Source organism: Columba livia, chromosome 3, assembly GCF_036013475.1.
Source record: "Columba livia isolate bColLiv1 breed racing homer chromosome 3, bColLiv1.pat.W.v2, whole genome shotgun sequence".
NCBI classification, from domain to species: Eukaryota; Metazoa; Chordata; class Aves; order Columbiformes; family Columbidae; genus Columba; species Columba livia.
Window position 1 is genome coordinate 67,466,097 of NC_088604.1, and position 23,916 is coordinate 67,490,012.

The 23,916-nt window shown below is 39.6% G+C and overlaps 1 protein-coding gene across 3 annotated transcripts in view; it reads right to left on the reverse strand.

Moving 5' to 3' along the window:
• Positions 1 to 23,916, reverse strand: part of MTHFD1L (methylenetetrahydrofolate dehydrogenase (NADP+ dependent) 1 like) — a 152,938-nt gene that overhangs the window by 58,134 nt on the left and 70,888 nt on the right. For all 3 annotated transcript variants that reach the window (XR_010471430.1, XR_010471429.1, XM_065057433.1), the window contains exons 21-24: positions 8,764 to 8,903; positions 7,025 to 7,066; positions 5,888 to 5,988; positions 4,814 to 4,991 (exon numbers count right to left, since the gene is read on the reverse strand). Coding sequence is in view for 1 of the 3 variants with exons in the window: in XM_065057433.1 (XP_064913505.1) it covers positions 4,814 to 4,991; positions 5,888 to 5,988; positions 7,025 to 7,066; positions 8,764 to 8,903 (461 nt within the window). In the remaining 2 variants the exon portion in view is untranslated. The remainder of the gene's footprint in view (positions 1 to 4,813; positions 4,992 to 5,887; positions 5,989 to 7,024; positions 7,067 to 8,763; positions 8,904 to 23,916) is intronic.

Genomic DNA, 23,916 nt, shown 5'->3' on the forward strand with positions numbered 1-23,916 from the left:
GGCTTCCTCTCCCAGGCTGAGAAGGGCTGCTCTGAGTCAAGGGAGAGTTCACCACATGAGAAGAGAGGAGACCAGGACAGTGAAGGAAGGCAGGTTACTCACCAGGCACACGTCAGTGGGGAATGCAGCTTCCCTCCCCCTGCCAAGAACAGGCACTGAAGCCAGAGAAATTTGGGAAAGGGATATGTATGTTTCCATTCTCTCCTATCCTCCCTCTAGTTATCTAAACTTACTTTTAATGGGTCAGTCAACTTTATTTTGAGTAATAGCTTTCTGCTGCAACTTAAAGACCCATACTTAAGAAAAGTGAACCCAGAAAGGAAGTCAACAGTGATAAGAGAGCCGATATTTTGATATTTTCCATATGTAGCAATATTATATATATATATATTTTCTTTTTTTTTTAAAGCACAGATTATTTCATACAGAGTTCAGGAGACCTTTAAAACAACTGAAGAGAAATACTTGGCTAGAAACCAGTTCAACAGCAAAATAAGAGAGGTTAGTGTGCAGTGGGGGTAAAAATGCAAATTAACCCCACACAGTACTGTAGTATTTATTACACCTACTGACAATAATCTTTTAAACTATGTTATACACTCTGGAGCCTATCATATAAAAATTCATCCTTTTGCTTGAACTCCCCTTGGCCCATACAATTCCTAATACTGTAAGCATGTCATGATGCACCGCAGCTGTTTATGTCCTTTTCTTACACTTTTAAAGTGACTATAGTGCTGGTGTTGCTTGTCAGAGGTCATGTGCTTGGTCCATTAAATGATACTGGCACACATATGTACTACAAAAATCATATGTGCAGCTATTTTCACACTCCCCTCAAAATACACTTGAAGCTGCTTCTGTTCTCACTTCAATTCCTGAAAAATATTTGCTCATCTAATACCAAATGTCAAACAAACCTTTGCAAGAAACAAGAAGCAGTAAAAAAAAAAAAACAAACAAACAAGCATCAGCTACTAGGATAAAAACAAAAGCTTGCCTGCTTAGAAAAATAAAGATAAACTGAAAAGCAATCTAAAAGTGGGACTACAGAACACCGTGTCACACAGAGACACCTGAGGAAGTTTAAACAGACTGAGATGCTTCAAGGAACATAACCACATTAGCACAGTCTTCTAGACCAGCTTGCTGATACTCAATAGGACCACTTAGCTGAGCCTGAGTCCTGAACTGACACAACTGTGTTGTGTTCACTGTCTGAAATTGCTCATTCAGCATGTGCTTGGGTATCACTGGACAAGATAATATAAATGTATAAACATACCTCAGGATTCAGAAAAAAATAAGCTGATCCTCAACTTTCTACAGGATTTGACAGATCTAGAAAAGACTTCCTTGTTCTCACATTATACACATTTGTAAACACCTTTCAAGGAAGTCTTTGTTTTCAAATATACATTTGGAAATTACATAAAGCACTGCAGAGATTCATATAATTTGGAAAAAAAACATAAGAGAGCCCAGTTCACCTGGACTGTCCTCTAATTAGATGCCTGACTGTATACTAATAATATAGTTTGCTGCAAAGTTTGGTGTAAGCAGTAAAAAAGGATCTAAGACAGTTTTACATATAGGGCTTTTGGACTTTGTTTTTAAATCCCTAGAGTAATGTTTTCTAACAGAACATCAAAATATTGAATGAACCCATTATAGCTACAACAGTCTGTGCTGATGGAAATTGTTCTAATTATAGTCAATTTTGGAAGCAAATTCTGATAAAGTTTTCCAGACTGAGGGAAATAACATGCACAGACATCAAAGGACTAAATTGAGACATGGAGTAAAAGGAAGAGTAATAAAGACAGACAGATATATGAATGAAGTGGTGGTGGTTTTATGCAGAATATTTCCCCCTTTGACCTTCCAAAGGGGAAATTTTAAACAAAAACAAAACCAGACCACACCATAGCAAACGCTGTCAAACTTGAGACAACCAGGAATTAATAGTATTCAAGTAACTGGATAAAGCTGTCAGTCACCAGAAAGATGAGGGCTCGAACTACGTCCTTTCACTTGCATCCCCTTCAGACACAATGACAGGGGAAATCATCTGTCTGAATACCATCTTACTACCTCTTCTCTTGCTTAATTTTCTGTCACAGTCACCTCTTTGAAGAGTAGAAACTAGTCCTCAAAACTGCTACATCAAAAAATCCTATTACAACTTTAATTAATATCTGGGCAGGCTCATTTTGAAGAGGTGGCTTTCCTTCACATTTCTGCAAGCCCACCGCTCCGTACCAGTGACAGCACCGCTTGTCTTACTCGCATACTTCCAACTGCTTCAGTCCCATCCTTTGCACAATAAGAATGAAACAGAAGCCTGAATTTTACACTTTACTGTTTTTGTTGGCCTGAATTTACTTTTTCACAGTATTTTAAAATCTTCATATGTCTTTATAAAATCCCTTCAACATATTTTTGAGGCTTACAATATTTGTGTTAAGTTACGGGACATTAGGTTGATGTAAAGATGTGATTCATTCCCTTCATGCTTAAGGTGATCATTCTGCTTATGCAACACAGCACAAAAGATGATGTCTGGGAAAGACATAAAAGTAGGAATCAATCTCATTTTCTTCCTTCACAGAGGCAGAGTACACCCCTACCAATCCTTTCTACTCATTCATAGCACAAGACTGTAAGCTCCATAGAATACAGTAACATCAGAATTTAAATATGGGACTTGTCAAATGCTAATGTGCTACAAGTGTCCTATGGGGAAAACTATTACATGAATTCCTGAAAGATTTTTTTTCCCCATTTTATTAAGCAAAACACTCAGTTTCTGGAGCATCTCATTAGAGACAAGCTCAGAAAGGCAGATACATTGCCCTTTTTTTGACTGTTCCTTGGGCAAAACGCCTTGAAGAGAAGCCGTAGCACCTACTCCCAGGGTATTTCCGTCTATTCTGAGGAGGCACTGGTTAACTCTAATAGGAGCCGTCCAGATTACTGACATTTGGGAAAACAGCACTGCAGGTGGACAGAAGAAATAAAATGGGTGCAAGAGATACGGGGTACATGTCAGGGAGGAAAGTGAAAGACAACAATTGGGCATATCTACCTCAGGCTGAACTTTTTTTTGGTGAGATGAACCAAAACAGGAACTTTCAGCCATTTAAAAGAAGGAAACTGAGGTTCTGCTGTTAAAAAATAGCATTCAAACATTTTCTAAAGAAACTTAAGTAGCACTGTCAGCTGGGGCACAGGATCTGAAATTTGACAAGGGCTTCTTTGGTGCCAGAGAAGTCTATTGTGCTGCCCAAATTTTTAACCCACCCACATTTGGATAGTCAGGAAGGTTCTGAGAAATCATTTGTATAACCTTGTCAGCAATAGGTCCCTCCAAACGTTCTGCCTGCACAGAGGTACTCCAGCATGGTGCTCTCAGGCTCCAATGAGCCCTTCCTTGCAAGCTGCTTCTCTTGACAGCTCATCATGATCAGAGGAACAATGATAGGTGGAGGATTCTTAGTAATGTAACCAGTGGAAAACCTAATCAGTGAAAATTAGAGCATATTGAATTGGCTGTTTCATAAGACCATTCAGGGGGCAGGGATAAGACCATTGTCCCTGGTGTGAAGTGCACCAAGGTGAGTCAATGGGGAAACTCTTTCATGAGAACATTTCACAAACAAAAGGGGGTGACTGCCCCTGCAGCAAAGGGACTCGATGTAGGATGTAGGAAGAACAGCATTTTGGGACTATGTAAAACTTATCAGGGAATTTTTGAAGGAGATTGTGAGAATGTATAAAGATTGCCAGGGAATATTTAGTAGAAGGACTGAAGATGGGGAAAGGGAGTAATCAAGGTGGATTGGAGAGGAAGAAGCAGAAAAAATAGAGGGAAAGGGGGAAGAAGGGGCTAGTTGAGTGTAAAGGTGGCTGTTCAGTAGCTTGTCTGACTGGGCTCTGTGCTTGAGCACCAGTTTGTCCTCTATTCTCATTAAATCTGATTTCTGACTACCTTCTGTGTGGGGTGCACTCTCTGCTCTAGATGTGTGCGTATGAACGCTAGAGAGCAGGAGGAGAGGTCTGAGCGCCGGCAGCTGGAGTGAGCCATGAAACTCAGGGGCTCGTGGGTGCTGGTGTGAGCAACTGGAGCAGAGCAGGGGCACTGGGGGCTGCTACTGGAGAGACTGAGAATCTAAGGCAAATAGCAGCAGTGAAACATATATTGTGTGTGTTGCATTGCATTAGCAGACTCCAATCCCAATGAGCAGGAGAGAAGGAACAGGACTGGGCCACCTGTGCTCTTCACGTTCATCTGAAGGCTGCGAGTGGTGCTGCTAAAGGCAGGACTTTATCTCTGTGATGACTTGTCTCACTGGGTAGATGTGTAGCATCAGCATACACATGCTACCTCTAGCATCCTTCACATACAGACTGAATGCTTCAGGGAGCCACAACTCAGTGCAGCACCCATGACTGTGAGACAGTAACTATGCTTCTTTTTAGATGGTTGTCAGGACAAATATCTTGACTGTGAGATCTTTGCACAGAAGTCTGCCACAAGAACTTGTGAATGCTCCATCTACAGACACACTTTTATGTTAAACACAAAAGTATCAGAAACATCATTCAATGGACTAAATACTGTGCATTAACAGCAAGTATCCTGCTCCTCTGTTTAGACAAGTCAGACTGTTCTCTCCAGCTTTTGTGATTCTAAGCAAAGACAAGCCCCTTCCCAAGTATGCTAGATAGCTTTGTTGCGACACCCTTCTTGTTTTAATTCCAACACTGATGCAGCATGTTTTAAATAAAAAACAAACAAACAAAATCTTACCTCCAAGCTGTAGAGATATTTGAAACTGTTTTTCTGATTGGCTGCCTTTTCCACAGCTTGAGCCAATTTGACTGCTCCTCTACCACCAGCTGACCAGTGGTTGCAGGGTACAGCATCAAATGCTCCAGACTGCTTTGCAATCTCACACACCAAATCAACCTCAGCAGGAGAGTCAGTTCTGCCAACCAAATGGTTCTGTCTCATTATTTTGTTTAATCAGTTCTCTTTTTATAACATTATAGTCTTAGCCTTATTCTACCATCAGCACTTGTAAAGCAAATCTACATAGAAACTGTGCTGTATACATAATGCATTTATATGCAGCATATTTACACATTTCAAGAACACTTTCTGTAACTGTTAGAGCTAATTAACATGGAAGATTAACATTTCCATAACAGTACATATTTTTTGGTGGTTTTAAAACCTTAAGAACAAGCTAAGGATTTAAAGGTCTTTATATTCATGACTTTAAAAGGAAATTTTTTCACAGAATCACAGAATGTTAGGGATTGGAAGGGACCTCAAAAGATCATCTAGTCCAATCCACCTGCTGGAGCAGGAACACCTAGATGAGGTTACACAGGAAGGTGTCCAGGAGGGTTTTGAATGTCTCCAGAGTAGGAGACTCCACAACCTCCCTGGGCAGCCTGTTCCAGTGTTCTGTCACCCTCACTGAGAAGAAGTTTCTTCTCAAATTTAAGTGGAACCTCTTGTATTCCAGTTTGAACTCGTTACCCTTTGTCCTACCATTGGTTGTCACCAAGAGCCTGGCTCCATCCTCGTTCCATCCTCACCCTTTATGTATTTGTAAACATGAATAAGGTCACCCCTCAGTCTCCTCTTCTCCAAGCTAAAGAGACCCAGCTCCCTCAGCCTTTCCTCATAAGGGAGATGCTCCACTCCCTTAATTATCTATGTTGCCCTGCGCTGGACTCACTCCAGCAGTTCCCTGCCCTTCTTTAACTGATATCTTCTGTACTTCATGCCAAAAATTAGTAATTTCAAAACCAAGAAAAGTGTGAAATTTGAACTGTGGATTGACTCACAAGAGTAATGAAAGAACAGACTTACTTGAAGACATTTAGAGCAACCACAACAGGAACTCCAAAGAGCTGAGTAATTTGAATCTGTTTCTGTAGATTACAGCAGCCATCAGCTACCAGCTGGAGGTTCTGTGAAATTAAATAAAAATTAATGGAAATGGTAAGACACATCAAGTCTTCTCCAGCCAAAGAATTTTCCATAAACTAAACTGAACATAAACAGTGCTGATCATGACAGTTGCAGGCAAGTAAAATGCTTCCAGAGAAAAATATTTTGGCACTTATCTTACTAATTCTTATTTCAATTAATAAGCAACAGACATATTTAAGTAACTAAACAATGTCCTAAATTTTTGCATGAATGCATTGCTCTTTTTTAAGACACAAGAAGACAGCGCAGCTGATGACTGTTTGCTTGTAGTGACTGTGAAAGGGCTGTTAGTCTCCTGTTTGTAAAGTTTATAAACAAACTACAGTAGCGTGGTGGGGTTTGACATATATATGTGTCAGATGCAGAGTCTAATCAATCTCTCTATATATCCCAGATAAAAGCACATTATTTGATTTCCTTATTTACTCTTTTACCTCACACTTTGTAGGCCTTGTCTTAATTGCAGCAACACATCCTTAGCCTGATAAAACCAAAAGACCAGAATTTGTCTACCACAAAGAGACATAGAAACCAAGCCTGCAGAAACCACTTTTGTTTGAAGAGTGACATTCAACACCAGGCACGAAGCACAAACAGATTAAACCTATTGTTTAATGAACATTAATTTCAGCAAGTGTCTTTGACTCCTGCTTCCCTCTGCTCTTGTGCTGCCATGAATACCTGTATGATGGACTGGAATGAAGAGCTGATCAGTCTGGTCATGGAAAAACTACTGGAAAAAAAAGCTATTATTTGAGCTAGCTCAGCTCCTCAGTACAATCTACCATGCAGTCACATACATAGCACACACAAGAGGGATAACACCAGGTGGCTGGGGGAAGATGAGATGGCTTTACTTGTTGGCAATCCCTGTTAAGGTGTTCACTGAATGTCAGCATTAGAGCATGTTATTGTCAAACCAGAGGACCAAGAAGTTCTGACTCTCCATAGAGCACATTATTTGGTTCCTTTAAACACAAACTTCTCCTGAAGTTTTATAATAGTTCCTCCTACCTCTTCTGTGTATTCCTTCTTCAAGGGGGCACCAGCAGTTACCTGGAATAATAAACAATCAAAGTCATCACAGATTGGCACTTGTCATCATCCTAAACGGTCAGAAGTGCACTTTTGCTTACTTTCTACTAATATACTGACAATCAGCACATACATTGCACACAACATCATAGCTTGACTGCAGCTTCTGTTTTATTCTAAGTTACACTGGTATATGCAGAAAAGCAACACTTCCTACTGTAACTTGGGTAGCAAGATACAGGTAGTGACTCAGCAACTAGTTGTAAAAAAATAATATAGAGAAGGTAATTGGATCACATTCAACATGCTTAACATCGCACCAGCAATGCAAAGACAACAGACGGCAACCTCCAACAGCTGTCTGAAGGAATAACAGTAACAGACGACTAGAAGAGGAACATTATCTTTGGATGTCTTGTAATTACTGCCTGTGGCAATGATCTACATGCCAGTAATTTTGCTTTGCTGGAAAGCACAAAGGTACGCAAACAAAGAGTATCACCAGGGTACTACGCTGGGTCTCCAAGGACCAAATACATTGAGCCCAGGCACTGGACTCAGCTACTTTTGTCTCAAGCATTGGTCTTGGTCTGTTTTATAGTTAACATCCCAATAAAAGTATCTGGTAGTCTGTGTGCCTCTATTATGCATTATACAAACAAATGAAAGCTTTATACTTCTAAAGACACAAATCTGACAGAGAGACAGGTATTAAGACATCTTTGAGTCCTATTTTTGCTAGATTGAATGATAACACACAAGACTATATACCTGCCTTGATATGCATGGAAAAATATAATTAAAAATAAAGAAAACTTGCATTAGAAGTGGATTAAAAATATAGTTATATAATCCTGTCAACCTGAAAGACTGACAAAGGACAGCTCAGGTTTAGCTCGAAGAGATGATTAGTTGTAAGAGAGACCATGCATTCAAAAATGTTGTGGCTGTGGAAACAGCTTCGGTATTTTCACCCAGCGAGACTGTTTCCCTGGCAGCATCACTCACTTGCATGCTGCTGGGCAGACGAAAGTGTTTCTAGGAGTTAAGTATCTGCCTGCGTGGCTAGCAGAGTCTGGTCTGATTGTATGACTGAGGAATAAGTACTTCTACAATCAGTAATCAGTATGAGTCTCTTCATGGCTTAAATAGCAAAAAATGATACACTAGTGACTTTTTTGCTACACTGGGAAAACAGTTGCAGAATTTTATCAGCTACCTTAGCAACCCCGAGGGAATTAACTTGAGGAGATTAAAAGGACAGAAAGAGTTCCCATTATTTCAGTGAAAGAAATCTCAAAATCTTCACTAACAATGTTCCCTGCTTCCGCTCACATACTGCAACCCGAGCTCTTCCCATTCCTCCTCAGCTGCCAACTTTCCCAGCCTGTGACTACTTCAGTGCACTAACAAATGCTATTTCAAAAGGCAGGGAAAAGAATACAGATACATATCATAACTTTTTTTTCATGCAAAAAAGCTTCCCTCCCTCAGCAAGATTTATTACTTATTCAGAGCTCTTTCATCCCTGTTCTCTCATTTGTGCGTTTCCATTCCTTCATTAACTTTGTAGGCAATATCGACATAAAGAGGTAACTCAGGAGGGATATCTAAATACTGCCCCACTAGCCACTCCCAATATTTATTAAACCAAGATATTTTAGTTATTTCAAATATTAGCAAGAATTTTATTTTCCAAGAAAGGTGCAAAAACTTACATTTGGCCCACCTCCATGCATCTTCAAAGCCCTCACTGTAGCAACAAGTACAACCACGCTGGGAACCAAGCCAGAGGCTCTGCATTTGATGTTGAAGAATTTCTCCATCCCGATGTCAGCACCAAAGCCAGCTTCAGTTACTGTTAAACATTAAAACAAAACAAAACAAAACCACATATAAAACATGCTTTTGGTTAGACTCTATGGGATATTTCTACTTCAGCACACAGTGCACTTGAATATACACCAGTACTCAGTTTCAAATGAACTTTCAAATAGAGGTCTATTTACATTACTGAGTCTGATTAAAAAACTATTCCCAACTCAGAAATAAATTCTCTCATTCTTGATATGTACAATATGTTATAAGAAGTAGTTACACAGGGGAAAAAACCCAAGCAATCCAAATCAGTGGGAAGTAAAGGCATTTAAAAGCATCTAGTCCTCTAAAACAGCTATTTATGCGTAATTATATTTATTTTAAATATCTGAAATTCTTACAGATCTAAGACTTCCCTGCATTATTGCCCCTTCCTTCATTTCACTGAATATGTGTTTTCATCATAATTAATGAACCCAAATTCTCCTAGGTTTGCAGAACTTCTGATCATCTCTTGCCTTTGTAGAGCAGATATTTAATTATAAACACAAACCAGCATTTACAGTCACGTCTCAGTTTTGAAGATACTATTAAACAGTGAATTCTATAATGGGACTTTGTACCTAATAAGTCATACATTCATTCAGGAAAAAAAGCTGTGCAGAATTAGGATATGCCTGGCAACATATTTTTAGAAAAGTTACAAATAAAAAAGAGGATAAACTGTTTCAAATGATGTCAGTCTCTTCAGAGCTAATTTGCTTGGATTTGCCAAATATCAATTATTTCATTTGCCTCTTTTAAAATCCAAATAATTTACTTTTATTAGACAAACACAAGCAGAGAGCAATTCAAAAATTCAAGGGATTAAATCTCCTCTCTATTGAAAATTTGCCGATTAAACTGTTTCCCACCAGAACACACTGAAGAGCTGGGATCGATGGATGCCTCTGGAAGATGGGAAGGGACTTTCAGCCAGACAATTCAGGCTGGGAAAATCACTCGCTTCAGAGGCTCCTGGACCTGATTCCAAGCAGGGCTGGTAAGGCACTCCCAAAACCCCAATCAGCTTGCAACAACTAGTAAATTCCCTTTTCTTTCTCTCCCTCTTGCCAGCAGTTTTGACTCTCATGCTTAGGAGGGGACCACAAACAGCTGATTGAACATTTGGGGGCTGGAAACCTTCAGCAGGGTCAAGGAGGAGGAGGAGGAGGAGGAGGCGGAGGAGGAGGAGGTGCAGATCAGCTCTGCTGCTGGGGGGAGAAAGTATCTTTCTGTTGGCAGCCGATGTGCTTCAGGAAGTCCCAGCCTTTGTGCATTTGTCCTCACCCCACCAGCCCCTTTTCCACCCCTTCGTTTCACACAGGCTGAAACAATTGTCTGTGTGGCTCTGCTGGGAGGGAGGAAATGGCTGCTGGGGCTGGGGGAGGAAGCAAGAGCTACCAAACAAGGGGGTGGGCATGCAGGGGGAGCAAGGACCTCTCGAAATAGTAACATGGCAAGTGTCATGATTAATATTCTCCAAAACCATTGTAATAAGTGTAATATATTTTTCTGAATAGCCCTAAGAAAATCAGACATACTAAACATGGAAACAAAACAAAAAAATAATAAAAAAGGCGGTTTATACACACACAATAATTCACAGGAGCAAAGCTAATGTCAGGATAAGTCATATTAAAAGCAGAGCCAGAGATCACATGTCTGTTTTCCAGTAACCCCCATTCTTCTTCTCCAGTCCCTTACGTGACATAGTATGATTAATGAGAACTCTAAGTTAGGAATATATAATCATGATCAATCTTTAATATAAACAACAGATAAACCACCGAGTACTTGAGAGGGTGGGAAAATAATTTGTCTCTTACAGAGATTGCCAGCGTATACACATAGCAGTCTCCTAACATTGCCAAACAAAGTTTCCAGTGAGTTAATTCTTTTCATGCCAAGCCTTTTCAAGGGTCAGTTTTCCTTAGAGAAAGGGGGATTCTGAGTCTACCTTTCAGTGAGAGAAAAGCAGAGATTTCAGCCTTCCAGCAAGCACAGCAACAGCACACACAGCACTTCAGGGCTCTCGGGGGAATGCTCAACACCCTTCAGGCAGCCTAAGCAGCTCAGGAAAGCTGTGTGGGGAGGGGAGGCATTTATCTGGATAGCTGTGCATATTCCTCTATTCTTTGTATTCTTTGCCTAAACAACACAAATCCTATATCGACACTTGAAAACCTAAAAGAACACTGGTATTGTCCATGTGCTACAACACAGCGAATGGGATTTCTTCATTTGAGGTGGAGGAAAGGGAGAGGAATGTTTGAGCTTTCTCCAGTGTGCGGAAGGAAACAGGATGTAGTAGAAAAGCTGCCTGGATGAAAGTTGTTAACTCTCTTTTATTTCCTCAGAGGAACAGTGAGAAGATTAACTAATATGCCAAGCTATTATATTTTTAAATCTTTGTGCTGAAACACTTAATACAATTACTTTCAGATTGTTTCCTGCTTTCCAAGGAAAACTAAAATGAAAAACAAACACAAACTTTAAATGGGGAGTTTCAAGCTAGTTTACATTTGGAGATTATGAGATAAAACAGCTAATCTCTTTAAATGCAACAACAGAAATTTAAAGTAATACATGGGTTCATTTATCTCAGTTACAATTTCTCATACATGGTTTGTTAACAGAAGGCAATTACAGATTACAAGTGAACCAACAAAGATTTGGGGAACAAACATCTACCTAAGGAGATGCAGTCTGTTGGACCTCAACTGAGGGAAAGTTTATGATGCAACCACTACTACCTGCCTACACAGAGTCTTTGCCCAGCTTCACCTTCCCTCCCTGAAAAGCCCTTTGTCCTGTCCCCTGCCAAGCACCATTTCCCAGCCCTGTGAACCCCTGCGGCCTGGGCTGCTGCCCTGCGAGTATGTCGGGGGGGTTATAACAGACATGATAACGCTGGCATGATGTTAACTGCCTGCTTTGATTTCCTGGTCACATAAGTAGCAGTTCTAATGAAAGAGGTAAATTAATTGTGTTCAGTGAGCTCACAAACACAGGGATTTGCACTTCCAGCCTGAGAACACAAGCCCATGGCAACATATGCCAACCCAGATTGGTGATTTTACAGTCCTAGGCCTTGCTTTGCATTCCGGATCCTCTTCTTGCACTGCCAAGACTGGACAATGATCCTCACAAGTATGCAAAGACTATTTTTCTGGCTGTAATTTCCAGTGAGTACAGCTCTCCGGAGCTGTGGTCATAGAAAGTGCACAGCGTGGTCATATAAAGTGCAAAATTTAATTCTACAAATACTCTGCTGCTTGATTTTATGCTTCAGCTTTATAGCCCAAGTATCCTAAGGAACATTAGAATGAAGATTAAAAATTAAAATTTCATGTACCAGCAGTGCACTACTATTACATTACTTTTAATAGTGAGCCACAAATTAAATCCAGCAATTACTATACCCACATATATCAGAAGTAAACTGCATCAAAATGCTCCAATAAGTTCAAATAATTTCTTCTCATAAAAGATCCATGTGAGGGTGACCAAAAGCTAGGCTCATTCTAATGCATCAGGGTAACTGAGAATCTTGTATCAGAATAACAGTAGGCAAAATGCAACACACAATTGCTATATGCCTTTCTACAAGTCATTTATGTAACATTTATCTCACTCAGTTCAGCTACCAAAATAACCAATAAACCACAGTTTTCATTCAGAGCAAGTAGACAAAATATCCAAGTTAGGTGTAAAAGGGAAAGGAAAAGCTCACAAATATGGAATTAGGCAATAGCAGTGATGAGAAGTGTGTCACGCAGTGTAAAGTCAGAACAACGGATACTCTTCACCTAAGTCTCTAATTCCACTCCGGGGTTCAAGCAAATTAACAAATCACTCCTATGGTTTGCTTTCTTGTTTTTAATTACCATAACCTTTTCATGGAATTACTGCCTTGCCAAGCACACCTGGGAATATTTTATCACCTATGCAGGACAATAACTTATATAGTCAGTGTCATGGTTTAAGCAGCTAATCAAATTTCTTTGTTACGCTTAATACAAAATGTAATTTTTCTCTGCCTAAAAATACATCTGTCATGCTATACGTGCATAAAGTCGTTATGCATTAGCCTCACATTTACATACTGCTTAAGAGCCTTAGAGAAAATGATGTTTAGAATTTCAAGATATTTCACCCACAATTGAACTTCATGTAAACTGATGGCAATTTCTAGTGAAAGTAGCTTCTCCCTAGTTAGCCCTTTCTGTCAACAAATCAATGTCAAAATAAAATATTTGTACTATAAAGGGCCAAGTCAGATGTGTACACATGAGGCAAAGTTTTAGGACACGAATTGTGAGCCTGGATTCCTGAACAATGTAAAAGGAAATGGAAACTCTGAGCTGTGACCTGCCACTTACTCCCCACATGTAAACATATCTGTTCTGGTGCAGCTGTCTGCTGGTAAACTCAGGAAAAGAAGAGTTCAAAGTCACAGAGGCACATGAACTGTGAACCTGGAGCTGAAGGCATGCTAGCTGTAAAGTACTGATATGTTCTTGTTTAAGTAAAAAATACCAAGGTGCACAACCACGAAGATAAAATAGGATGAACAGCGATTTATCTAACAGGATATCGTATTTTTGTTAGTATAGCTAGGGATGAATAAACCAGATGTTTGTCCATTCTGACTCTGGCAATTTATCTCATGTGAACTTCCATTATTATGGCTGATTTTGGAATGCAGCAGATACTTTTTCTTTCCCTTCCCCCCCGCTCTGCCTTTTTTTCCCCCCCTCTCTCCTAACAGGGGGAGTTTTCGTGTTCAATTCTCTTCTGATACATTCTCAGATGGCATGCAACACAGGTGCTCGCAGCTACTGCTGCTGGACACAAAGTCCAGCAGAAAACTACACATGCATATATTAAGGCTGAACATTTTTTATGCCATTAAAAAAATAGCTTGCACCGGCTACCAAAGATTTTACCTCCTTATTGGAGGTAACAGGTACTTTTCACTTTTTGCTAAAGAAAGATGCCAGGGCAGTGTGTGCTCTGCAGAGGTATGGGCACTGGAGGTTTCTGACTGTTGATCATCAACCCATACTGTTGGCTGAACCAGCAGATATGTCACTCCTGGCTTCTGAAGCCAAAAGGATCACACTTCTAATAGCTATTAATGCGTTTTCTTCTGCAAGAAGTCCTACCAAAACAAACTTTATTCTCAGAAAGCAGATTATATGGAGTTATGTTCCGTAAATAGTAGATTACTACTCATTCGAGACTGTGTGGAAGTCTAAATGTAGACAGAGAACAGCCCACCTGCACAAGCATGCCTGAAGAGACACGCTATAGATTCCTGGTTTCTGGTTGCACCAGCGTACTCTCCAACCAACAATACCCAAGCTCTAGTGCTTGAGACCCCTCCTACTATAAATTTCTTCGGAGACAAAAAAAAAAAATATCCTGGAAATATTCAACTGCTTCACACAAACAAAATACTTCAGCTGAAAACAAATATTCACATTCAAGTACCCTGCCATCACAGCTCATGACAGCAGCAGTTCAATTCATGCCACCATCCTCCAAAGGAGACTTGTCTCCAGTGGCCATGAGTCCAAGGCAGCAGCTGACTCACTGCCTCCTGGCAGCAAGGGCTGCACTGGGAGCTCGGCTCTCAGGAATATACTTCAGCCATTTCAAGCTTTTGCTCAGATACATTTATTTTTCCACGAGAGATGAATTTTACTACTGAAATGCAGAGCAGCTTTAAATGAGAAACTAAAGGTTACAGCATAACCTCTCAAGAGTTACTCACTTTAAATACCAGTTGCTGCTGACTTTCCAGGATCATCCCATACATTAAACAAAAGCATAGGCACAATGACTCAGAGAGATTATCCTCAGACTATAGATGAAAAACAAGCAGAAAGTTTACTTTAGTTACAAGTCAGACAGCTGAAGATAAATCTTGATTCTCTCAGAATTAAGGATACAATTCCTCTTGGGGGGGTTTTACAGATCTGCTTATATATGTACGCTGCATATGTTGGATTTGAAATTTCGGGGTGTGTGTGGGGGGGAAATCAAACTGAAAACTCCAGGAGCTGACAGGAGTGGTGCTGTGTGACAGAAAGCACGTTCTGCACATCTCCACAGTTCTGCTTGCCTCCCCCTCTTGAAAATATACAGAAGTGCAACTGTGGTAATTCCTGCCTACAAAATACCCATTTAGGGCATGGTTTTACACAACGGCTGAACCAAATGAGCACCCTGCTTTGCTGAAAGGGCAATTCCTGATCCCTCTTAATACTTCCACCTTTCTTTCTTGCTCCCTCCCTGCTGCTCAGACTTTGGCAGGTTTTGGCACTCATCTAATTGGAAGGTGAACTTGTGGAATCTGCTAACCAGAAAACAAACAAACAGAATTTTTTATTTTATTTTTTTTCCATTGGGTTAGATTTGAATCAGTTGAAGTGAGACCAGACAAGCGTCTGAACATGTTAAAACAAGCAACAGAAGCAGACAAGCAGAAGCAGGGGAAGGAAGGGAGATGCATTTCAACAGTGGTAAACTGTTAATTCATCCCTAGCCACCTTGTCAAACCATACTTTGATATTTCAATTGTAAAATTTGACATCTTCTCGCAGCTCACTAATAACAAACTCGTTATTTAGATTTATCACCAGGCATTAAAAACTTGAAGATGTCTTACAAACCACAAGCAATTCATTCTAATAGAAATAAAGTGAGGTGTATGTGGCTTCACAGGCTACATGTTTCTCTGAATCCCTCTGCTAAGCCTGCTGGGTTTTAGAGCCGCTTTCTCTTAACTTCTGTGCCCTATACTCATGTAAAGATTCATAACTCATAGGCTAAGTGTTGGCCCCTGACATGAATGGCTGAATGGCACAGCTGAATATCCTAAGCAAATATACACAGTTCTCCCCTTTCTGACCTCCTTCTTTACAATATTATCTAGAAAAATTCTAACGAAAGAAGTGTGACTTTCAGGCTTCATTCTTTTACCATGCATAGCACGTTTCCTTTCAGGTAACAGAGTATCATTTGCTCATAAGACAGATGACCACATTTTTAAAAAGGAGCACAATTTATGGCACAGGAATAAGGCAATTACGTTATCTCATACTTAAGAGATCATCATGGCCTTTGGCAAAGAATTATTAGCCTTCTGGTAATCACAAAATTAAAACCTCACCACTTTTTTATATGGAGTTGTGTGAAAGGAATAATTAACAGCAGCACTGATGGCCCTTCATTTAAGGCCGTTCTTCTACAGTTCCCTGACTGCAAGGCATATATTAACTCAACTCATGGTACCCATAGTATTACCCTAAGTGCTTAAAATAAATTTCATCACACCTAAACCATGTTTCTTTCTGGGTATCTCACTAATAGACTTTCATTTACCTTCACTTTAAAAAGATCCAGTTGGCTGAAGCTCCTGCCACAAATGCACATTCCATCAAAACGAAGCTGCTTTTTGTTGAGCTCTCAGGTTTTGTTTCCTCCTACTGCCTTTGAAAGAGCTACAGAAAATGGACTTTGAACATGCTTTAAGAAGTCACGTTACAGGCATCTGGAAAACACTGACTTCAATAGGCAGGCAGAGAGCCTGAAGATCTCTTCCCTGGAAATATTCTACCCATTTCATCAAATGGCCATGAAGTAACACCTGCCTTAGCACCAATATTGTACTGATTCATGAAAAAGGAAAGAGAGGACATAAACAAGAGAAGACCACTTCAGCATACACCCTGGTAGGTGACATAATTTCAAAAGAGCAGCAGAACTACAATCAGGCAATGAATGATACAGGTAGCGAATAACTAATACTTTTTTTTCCCCACAGCCATGCAAGGTACATTCAGAGACTACCATAACTCAGAGACAACTCCATCTAACCACTCACCACCACACGCCAGGCTGTGGGTATTCACACGCTCCTGCATGCCTCCAGATGGGCACAGCTGCAAGAGGCAGCAAGGCCAGGACATCACTTTGCCAGCCACATGCACTTCTTGTTCTCACCACAAAACAAAAGCACCTGTACATGGACGGTTGGACAGAGGTGTCAGCCGCAGTTTTGGTGGATGCCACACAACAAAGAGCCATCGCTGAATCACGATGATCAATGCTCCTGTCACTTGGTGCAATCACCCGAGGCATGCCAGGCACAGATCATCAATCACTGCAGTGTAAGCCTACCCCATAATGCGTGCAACGATCTGCCTTGGGCTGCTGCCTTGTTAAAACTCCCTCAAACTCTTAACTGAGGCACACATTATGGGCAGTATTCCCCACTCTGCCCTTTTAAAGTCTCGGGGAGTGCGTGGTTATTATGACTACCATTTCATCCATGATTTTGGCACTGTATTTTCAGTGCATGCATGCAGCAAATCCTTCTTGTAGGAAGAGGTTTCATTCCACTTAGTCTTTGCTAGGAGACAGAATACTTTTTCTTCATGATTGGCCTGGGAGGGGACACCACCACCACTATTCTTGCCAAAACTAATGAGCCATGTTTTAGAAATCCATGGAAAAGGACATCTCCTGTTATGTATCCCCAGGAAGAAGAGCATTCTACCACACTAGCAGTTTGTCTTGATGAAAAAATTGCACAGTGAAACATCTGATGCAAAGGCCGTAAATTACAAGACCATCCGAGAGCTTAGCTGTATAGCTCTGTGCTGGTGGAAATTCTACAAAGCGTGTGATAGATGTTTCAAACACACAAAGAATTTAAGATAATACACAGAATGACTTTCCACAGAGGGAGAAAGCACAGGATACTGTTTGTAGTATTTTACAAGATGTGAAAAAATTGCTAGTGGTGAGAAAATGCAGCACAAGCCGTGGAAGAGCAGATGAGGATAAAAGAAGCAGGCACATAAAGCCCACTGTGCTGCACAGACCTTATGTAATAGCCACAAGCATGGAGAAATACAGCGGGAGCAACTTCTGAAATCATGGAAGATTTTCAGATGTAAGCCCTCCAATACCTTCTGTATCCGCATTAGCTCGGCATTAGCTTGGTTTTAATTGCCTATATTTTTAAAATAAACTCGACAAAGCCAGTATTTGAAACTCTGTTCAAAGTGTAAGATTGATGGCTTGTGTCAAACTTATTAATATGTATTTACTGTTTTCCCTGTAATTTTTGGATAAGGAAAAATTACTCAGCTGGTTAAAATTGCTGTGGAAAATAACTGTGTGTGTTGAACCATATGTCTGTACATATGTGTAATCTGTCTTAGAGAAAGAATTATAAACTGAGGAGAGTGAAGGTACTAAGGTCACACACCAACAAATCCCACATGGAGAAGGATTTTCCTACATGGATTTCCCAATTAAGAACACAACCAAAATCAAACCAAACCATAATTCTACTAGTTTACAAGCCAAATCCTTTCAACTGCTCAGGGCTAATCCTTCAATGCCTATTGTGAGTTTCTCCACTTAACCACAATTCATGTAATCAAGGCAACAGAATTGCCATTGCAACTCATTACCATTTTTGCAATATTTGTACATTATTAGTGGATACTCCTTTACTAAAGATTATAAATCATTGATTTCTTTTTCAGTTCCTGTTAATAATTGCCTATCACCTTGTCATCTCAGCTACACTTTTGCCCTTGGCCTTCCCCCGCATTTTTGTGCTTTTTCACTCCTCGTGCAGCAAAGGACCCCAAACCATATGCTCAGTTCCTAATTGGCTGCAGGAAAAGCTGAATCTGCAACCTTTGATTTATGAAGCTGTTACTCAGTCTCTTGGGAGCTCCGTTTGAGATGCAGTAGATGAAGGCAGAGGACAGACGCAGCATCCTCATGCATGTAAAGCATCTGCTTTGTCCCTGAAGCTTCATTCCCACTCAGAGATTGCAGCTGGGGCCAAGCTGAAGATACATTACAAGCATGTGCCTTATTACTTCAGGAAGCAAAGTTGAAGAGTTTGAGATTGTCAGCTTCGATAAAGCTGTCAGCATAGCAAATCAAGGATAAAGGGATCAACAAAAAGACCCACCATATAAAAGACAGATAGGCCACTCAAATATGTACAAATATGTAGCCCACATTTTGTCTTACTGTATTGGAGTCGAATCTGTTTTCTCAATCAAATCAGATTAATTACAGGGCAGTTATATAAAACTGCAAAAATAAAATGACGAGGTCAGAGCAGCAGACTGACCCTGATATATCACTTAGGATATTAATCTTTTCTTTTAATGTATTATTTTATATAATCAGAAAACAGTCTCTGAACACTATCAAATACTGTCAACATCTGACCTTCAAAAGCACTTTGGACATCTGCCAAAGCAACACTCTTCCCATTAGCAAATTGTACTGGCCATACATAACCTGGTATTATTTGCAATCTAATTAACATGTTTAGAAATGGTTTAGAAATATATTTATATGACTAGTCATGAATTATTGATATTTTTCTTTAAAGTTAATCCCACCAGGTTATATGATCAGATATGTAAACAAACTTAATTTATGTTTTCAAAGAGAAATAACAATTTCTTTTAAAATTATTATATTTAGACATTTTCAGCATAGAATAACACACACGGTCTGTTGTTTGAAAATTTAAAAACCAAACCAAAACAAACCCCAATTTGAAGTCAGCCTACTTTCTGAGAAATCACAGTATTTTTCTTTTATATTGTCTTATAGAGTATGTAATAAAATTTATGAGGCAAAATAAAACATCGGCAAATAAAAAATCTTAGGAACCTTCTGCATGTGCATTTTTCTTCCAAGAACATCTAAAGATATACTGTAATCTTTTCCCCAAACCATGACTTTATTTCAATTGGGCTGGTAGGGAGGGTAGCACAGGAGAAGAAAACATTTTGGTGTTCCGATCCCAAAGACAATGTAGCTTTGAACAATTCTCCCTGAAGACACCCATTAACTGAGCTCTTAGTGTGCACATGTTTATGGAATAGCAGCAGAAAACACAAAATCAATTCCACTAAATATAAACTTGTACTGGATTATATTAAACCTCTGCCAACTATAACTGCCATAATAAAAAATGGAAATACACGTATTTATATCCTTACCACGTTTCGCATTTGTATTGACTCCTCTGGAGCCTTGAAAATGTAAGTCAACAGTTCACAAAGTAAATACGCATATAAACAAATATTGGCCCCTTCATATTTGTACATTATTAACAATTTTAATTATAAAAGCTAGCAGGCAACAAAGCACTCCTGCCTGCAGATTCAGAACAATGGCTCAGAAAACAAAAAGCAAAGCAAAGGTTTCTCCAACATGATGGACATGTCTGAAGAAACCTAATTCTTATGCAAGTAGTCCATAAAAAAGAATATTAGATTTCAGTATCAAAAAGCCAGTAAAACAAACAAACAAAAAAATCTAATAAAGACCTTTCATTTCCAAATGATATTAAAAATAAACCATCCACTAAAATTGAAATTCAGCCTTTGAAAAGGGACTTGAACTCTTTATGCATACTCTGCCCTACTGACCCTTGCTAAAGGGTGTAAGTCAATATGAAATACTCACAAATGAAGACAGGATGATGGATTTTCTGCCAAATAACCCCAAGCAAAAGTAACGCTGTTAGCTAGGGAGCCTGCTTTTATTTCCTTTGCCAAATGATAAATTGTGAGAACTTCCTAGCATATATTATGTTTTACTGTTTGTATTTTTTTAACCTCTGGTTCTTCTCTTTTTATAAATAAAAGCAATGCAGCCAGTAGGTAACAAAAGAACAAAAGGAACTGCTTATTTGCTTCATACAAGCTGGAGTTTTAAAACTAGGTAAGATGGCTACTTGAGAAGGGAAAATGAATAGGACAGAAGTTGCAATGTCATCAGTTTCTACTCCGTAGAGTGGTATTTTATCAGGAACTGGGCAGTGCCTCTACTTTTTGAACAAATGACAGATCCTTCCTATCTATTTTTACCTCTGGATAACTGTCCTGAGACCGGGCATAAAGGATAGCCCTTAACAGCTCTACACTCCATACCTTTAATTTATGAATGTCATTGACAGAAGGAAGAGTTGTGTTAAGCTCTAACATGTTGCAGAAGAGGTCAGCATATAGAGCATTAAAATACCATGTCAGCTTGTCAGTGAATTCCTGATGCATGTTTAAGTACTGGCAGTTGCCATGGCTCTACAAAAGTCCTGTTACCTTAAAGTTCTTACTACTGTAGTGTTTGGCATCTCTCCATTTGCTCTGGTGAGAGAGTTCTTGCCCCTAAGAAAGTTTAGAAACTGAATAAACCAATCAGGAAGAATGGGATTATATATGCGGGCATGGAGGCTGAAATTACCTGTGTAAGGTAAGCTAGTCAAGGTTGGAGGTGGTCACAAGCCGTATGCATGCCTCCTAACATGCACTACAGTGCCTCAGCCATGAGACCAGCAGTTCTCAACCTAAGAACGTGAGCTGCTGGTGACAAATGATGGACTCAGCAGCTCTATCTCCTCGTATTTTCCTGGGCCAGGAGGAGCAGCAAGGACATGTCTTCTCAGGACACCAGCTCCTCAGGAGCCAGACAGCTCTGCTTACCAGACACCAGCAGGAACACTCACGCTGCCCCTCCTGCCTCCCCATCATCACTGCGGCAAATCCCCTGGGAATACGATCCCCATCCAAACACTATTGCATGACATCTCCCTTCTACTCTGAAAACCCACTATGAAGAAAACAAAGTGTGGCTTTCTCAAATGAGGTATGTATGTCCAATTCTCCACTTGCTTGGTGGAGATGAATGGGACCACCAGCACCAGACCAACACATACACGGTGCCACTTCACAGCTCTTAATCTCTGAGAAAACCATATATTTTCTTTTGTCAGAGATGCACACAGCAATATCCATCCACCAGCAAAGTTTAAAAAAAACTTGAGAACAACCACGCAAGGCCATGCTATCGCTTCATTATCTTCTATCATGCCATCGTTCTGCGTTAAATTGCTTTCCTCACACTGAAATCACCCATGAATTGAAACTCCTCTAAATGTACCAATTAAAATTCCTGGTCTTTCACATGACATCTGGGCTGAGAACAGTGGTAACTCCTGGTCTCTAGGAGGAAAATCAGCCAAATGCATAATTTTGTTACTATACAGGGTGGACATTTGAGCAGAGATATGTAACTAGTAATTATATGAGCTTTAGAAGAAAGGAAAAGACAGACAGTGTTGCTACAATAGAGAAAGAGTGTCAGAGCTTGCCAAGGAAACTAAACCAAATTGCAAGCGTCTTCACCCACACGAATTAAAAAGTAGAAGCTATAATAAAGTAAGGTCAACATATTAAAGATGAAATTAAAAAAAAAAAAATAGAAGAGCTGAATGCACTACTCTTAATGAGGAGTGAATCAGGAATTTCAAAATCCTGGAAGAAAAAACAAACCCCATACAACGTAAAGCTTGCATCAGCATTTTAAATAAGTTTATTTTCTGTTGGTGCCTTGTATCTGCAAAGTATCAAAACCTGTACTTAAGTAATTTAGAGGAGTGGGGAGAAATCTGAGTTACTATAGGCTTAACGGTTTTCAAACAGATTTTTGAGAAAAGAATAATTTAAAAAAAATTTGAGATAAGTAAGAACTATAAGTTTTGTTTAGCAGAGGCAGGCTATGCCAGATACAAAGCTTTCTCCAGTAACAAAAATGTGACAACATCTCATCAATGTGGCCTTCAGGAGAAAAATGTGCTACAGCAATACAGAGGAATGTGTCAGCAAGACTAGAAAAAAATATGATCACATGATTAAGAGAGAGGAGAATACTCAGCCATGACAGGAGAACTGTGGGACAGGAGAGGACCAGCCTGAGAGCTCTAATTTCCTATTTGCTAAACAACCTCAGCAGAATGAGTAACGCTGATGGAGATTATTGACAATGACAAAGTTTGAGAGCATCGCCAACATGGAGAGGAACCAGGATATGACACAGGAAAAAGCTGCTGTGGTGTTTAGAAAGAAATGAAGAGAAACAGATTTGAAAGTTATTAGAAAACAGCCATTGCCACTGGAGATCAATGACACAAATCTGACCTGCAATTTGGGAACTTCCAAACATCAGTGTGTGGGAGCCTACCAGTATTGTCAATCACAGAATGTGTGATGTAAGGAACATGAGGAAAAAAAATGGTGATTGATTTGAAGATAAACACCAGCAAGCCAAGATTGACTTTGCAGAGCTCTGTGCAAGCATTTATGTTGAAGAAATTGAATACTGTAACAGATGCAACACCTAAAAACGCAGATAGGCTGTGTTATAGGAAAGGCAAGCCTAGAAAAGATTAGACAAGTTGTGTTTGTTTAGTTTGACAGACAGTAAAAAAATTATCACCTGCAAAAGAAAAGACTAAGCCGGAAAACAGTTTTACAGAACAAGAGTAAATCAGTCCAAATTGGCCACAGAAACCCAGCTAACTTACCAGCAGTAGCAGCAAGAGTTAAAAATTCCAGCTAGTTTCAAACTGGAGCTCAGTCAGTTTATGAAGGAGATCATCTGATACACTTGTCAGATAAAGCAGAGAATGCAACTAAATGACGGATGATTTATAATCGCATGTTCTTTTATTCCTGTAAATTGGCCCTCATCATTCTGGATACCAACAACAGATTTGGGAAAGCACATTCACAAATATGTTTTGTAGTGAGGGAATGCCATGTGAATTTTTAACACTTTGCAGATTTATTTTTTCTTTAATGGGAAGAAGATAAAATCTCACAAGACGGTCCACAAAGTGGGAGCTTTTATCTTCAAAATAGCATCACCTCTCCTTATTGGGCATAATACCACTTTTTAAATGGAAAGTGTAATATTAGTTAGACATAATTCATTAGTTCATAATCAATATCAACTTTCAGTTTAGAGCTTAGCTTTGCATAGTTTACAAGCTCCCAGTTAATTCAACTCCGAAATACAGTGACATATTATACTAAGGTCAATGCTAGAATATTTCCTGACACACAAAAATGTTCACAAGAGGTCTCTTCTACCCAATCTTCCTTCTGAAA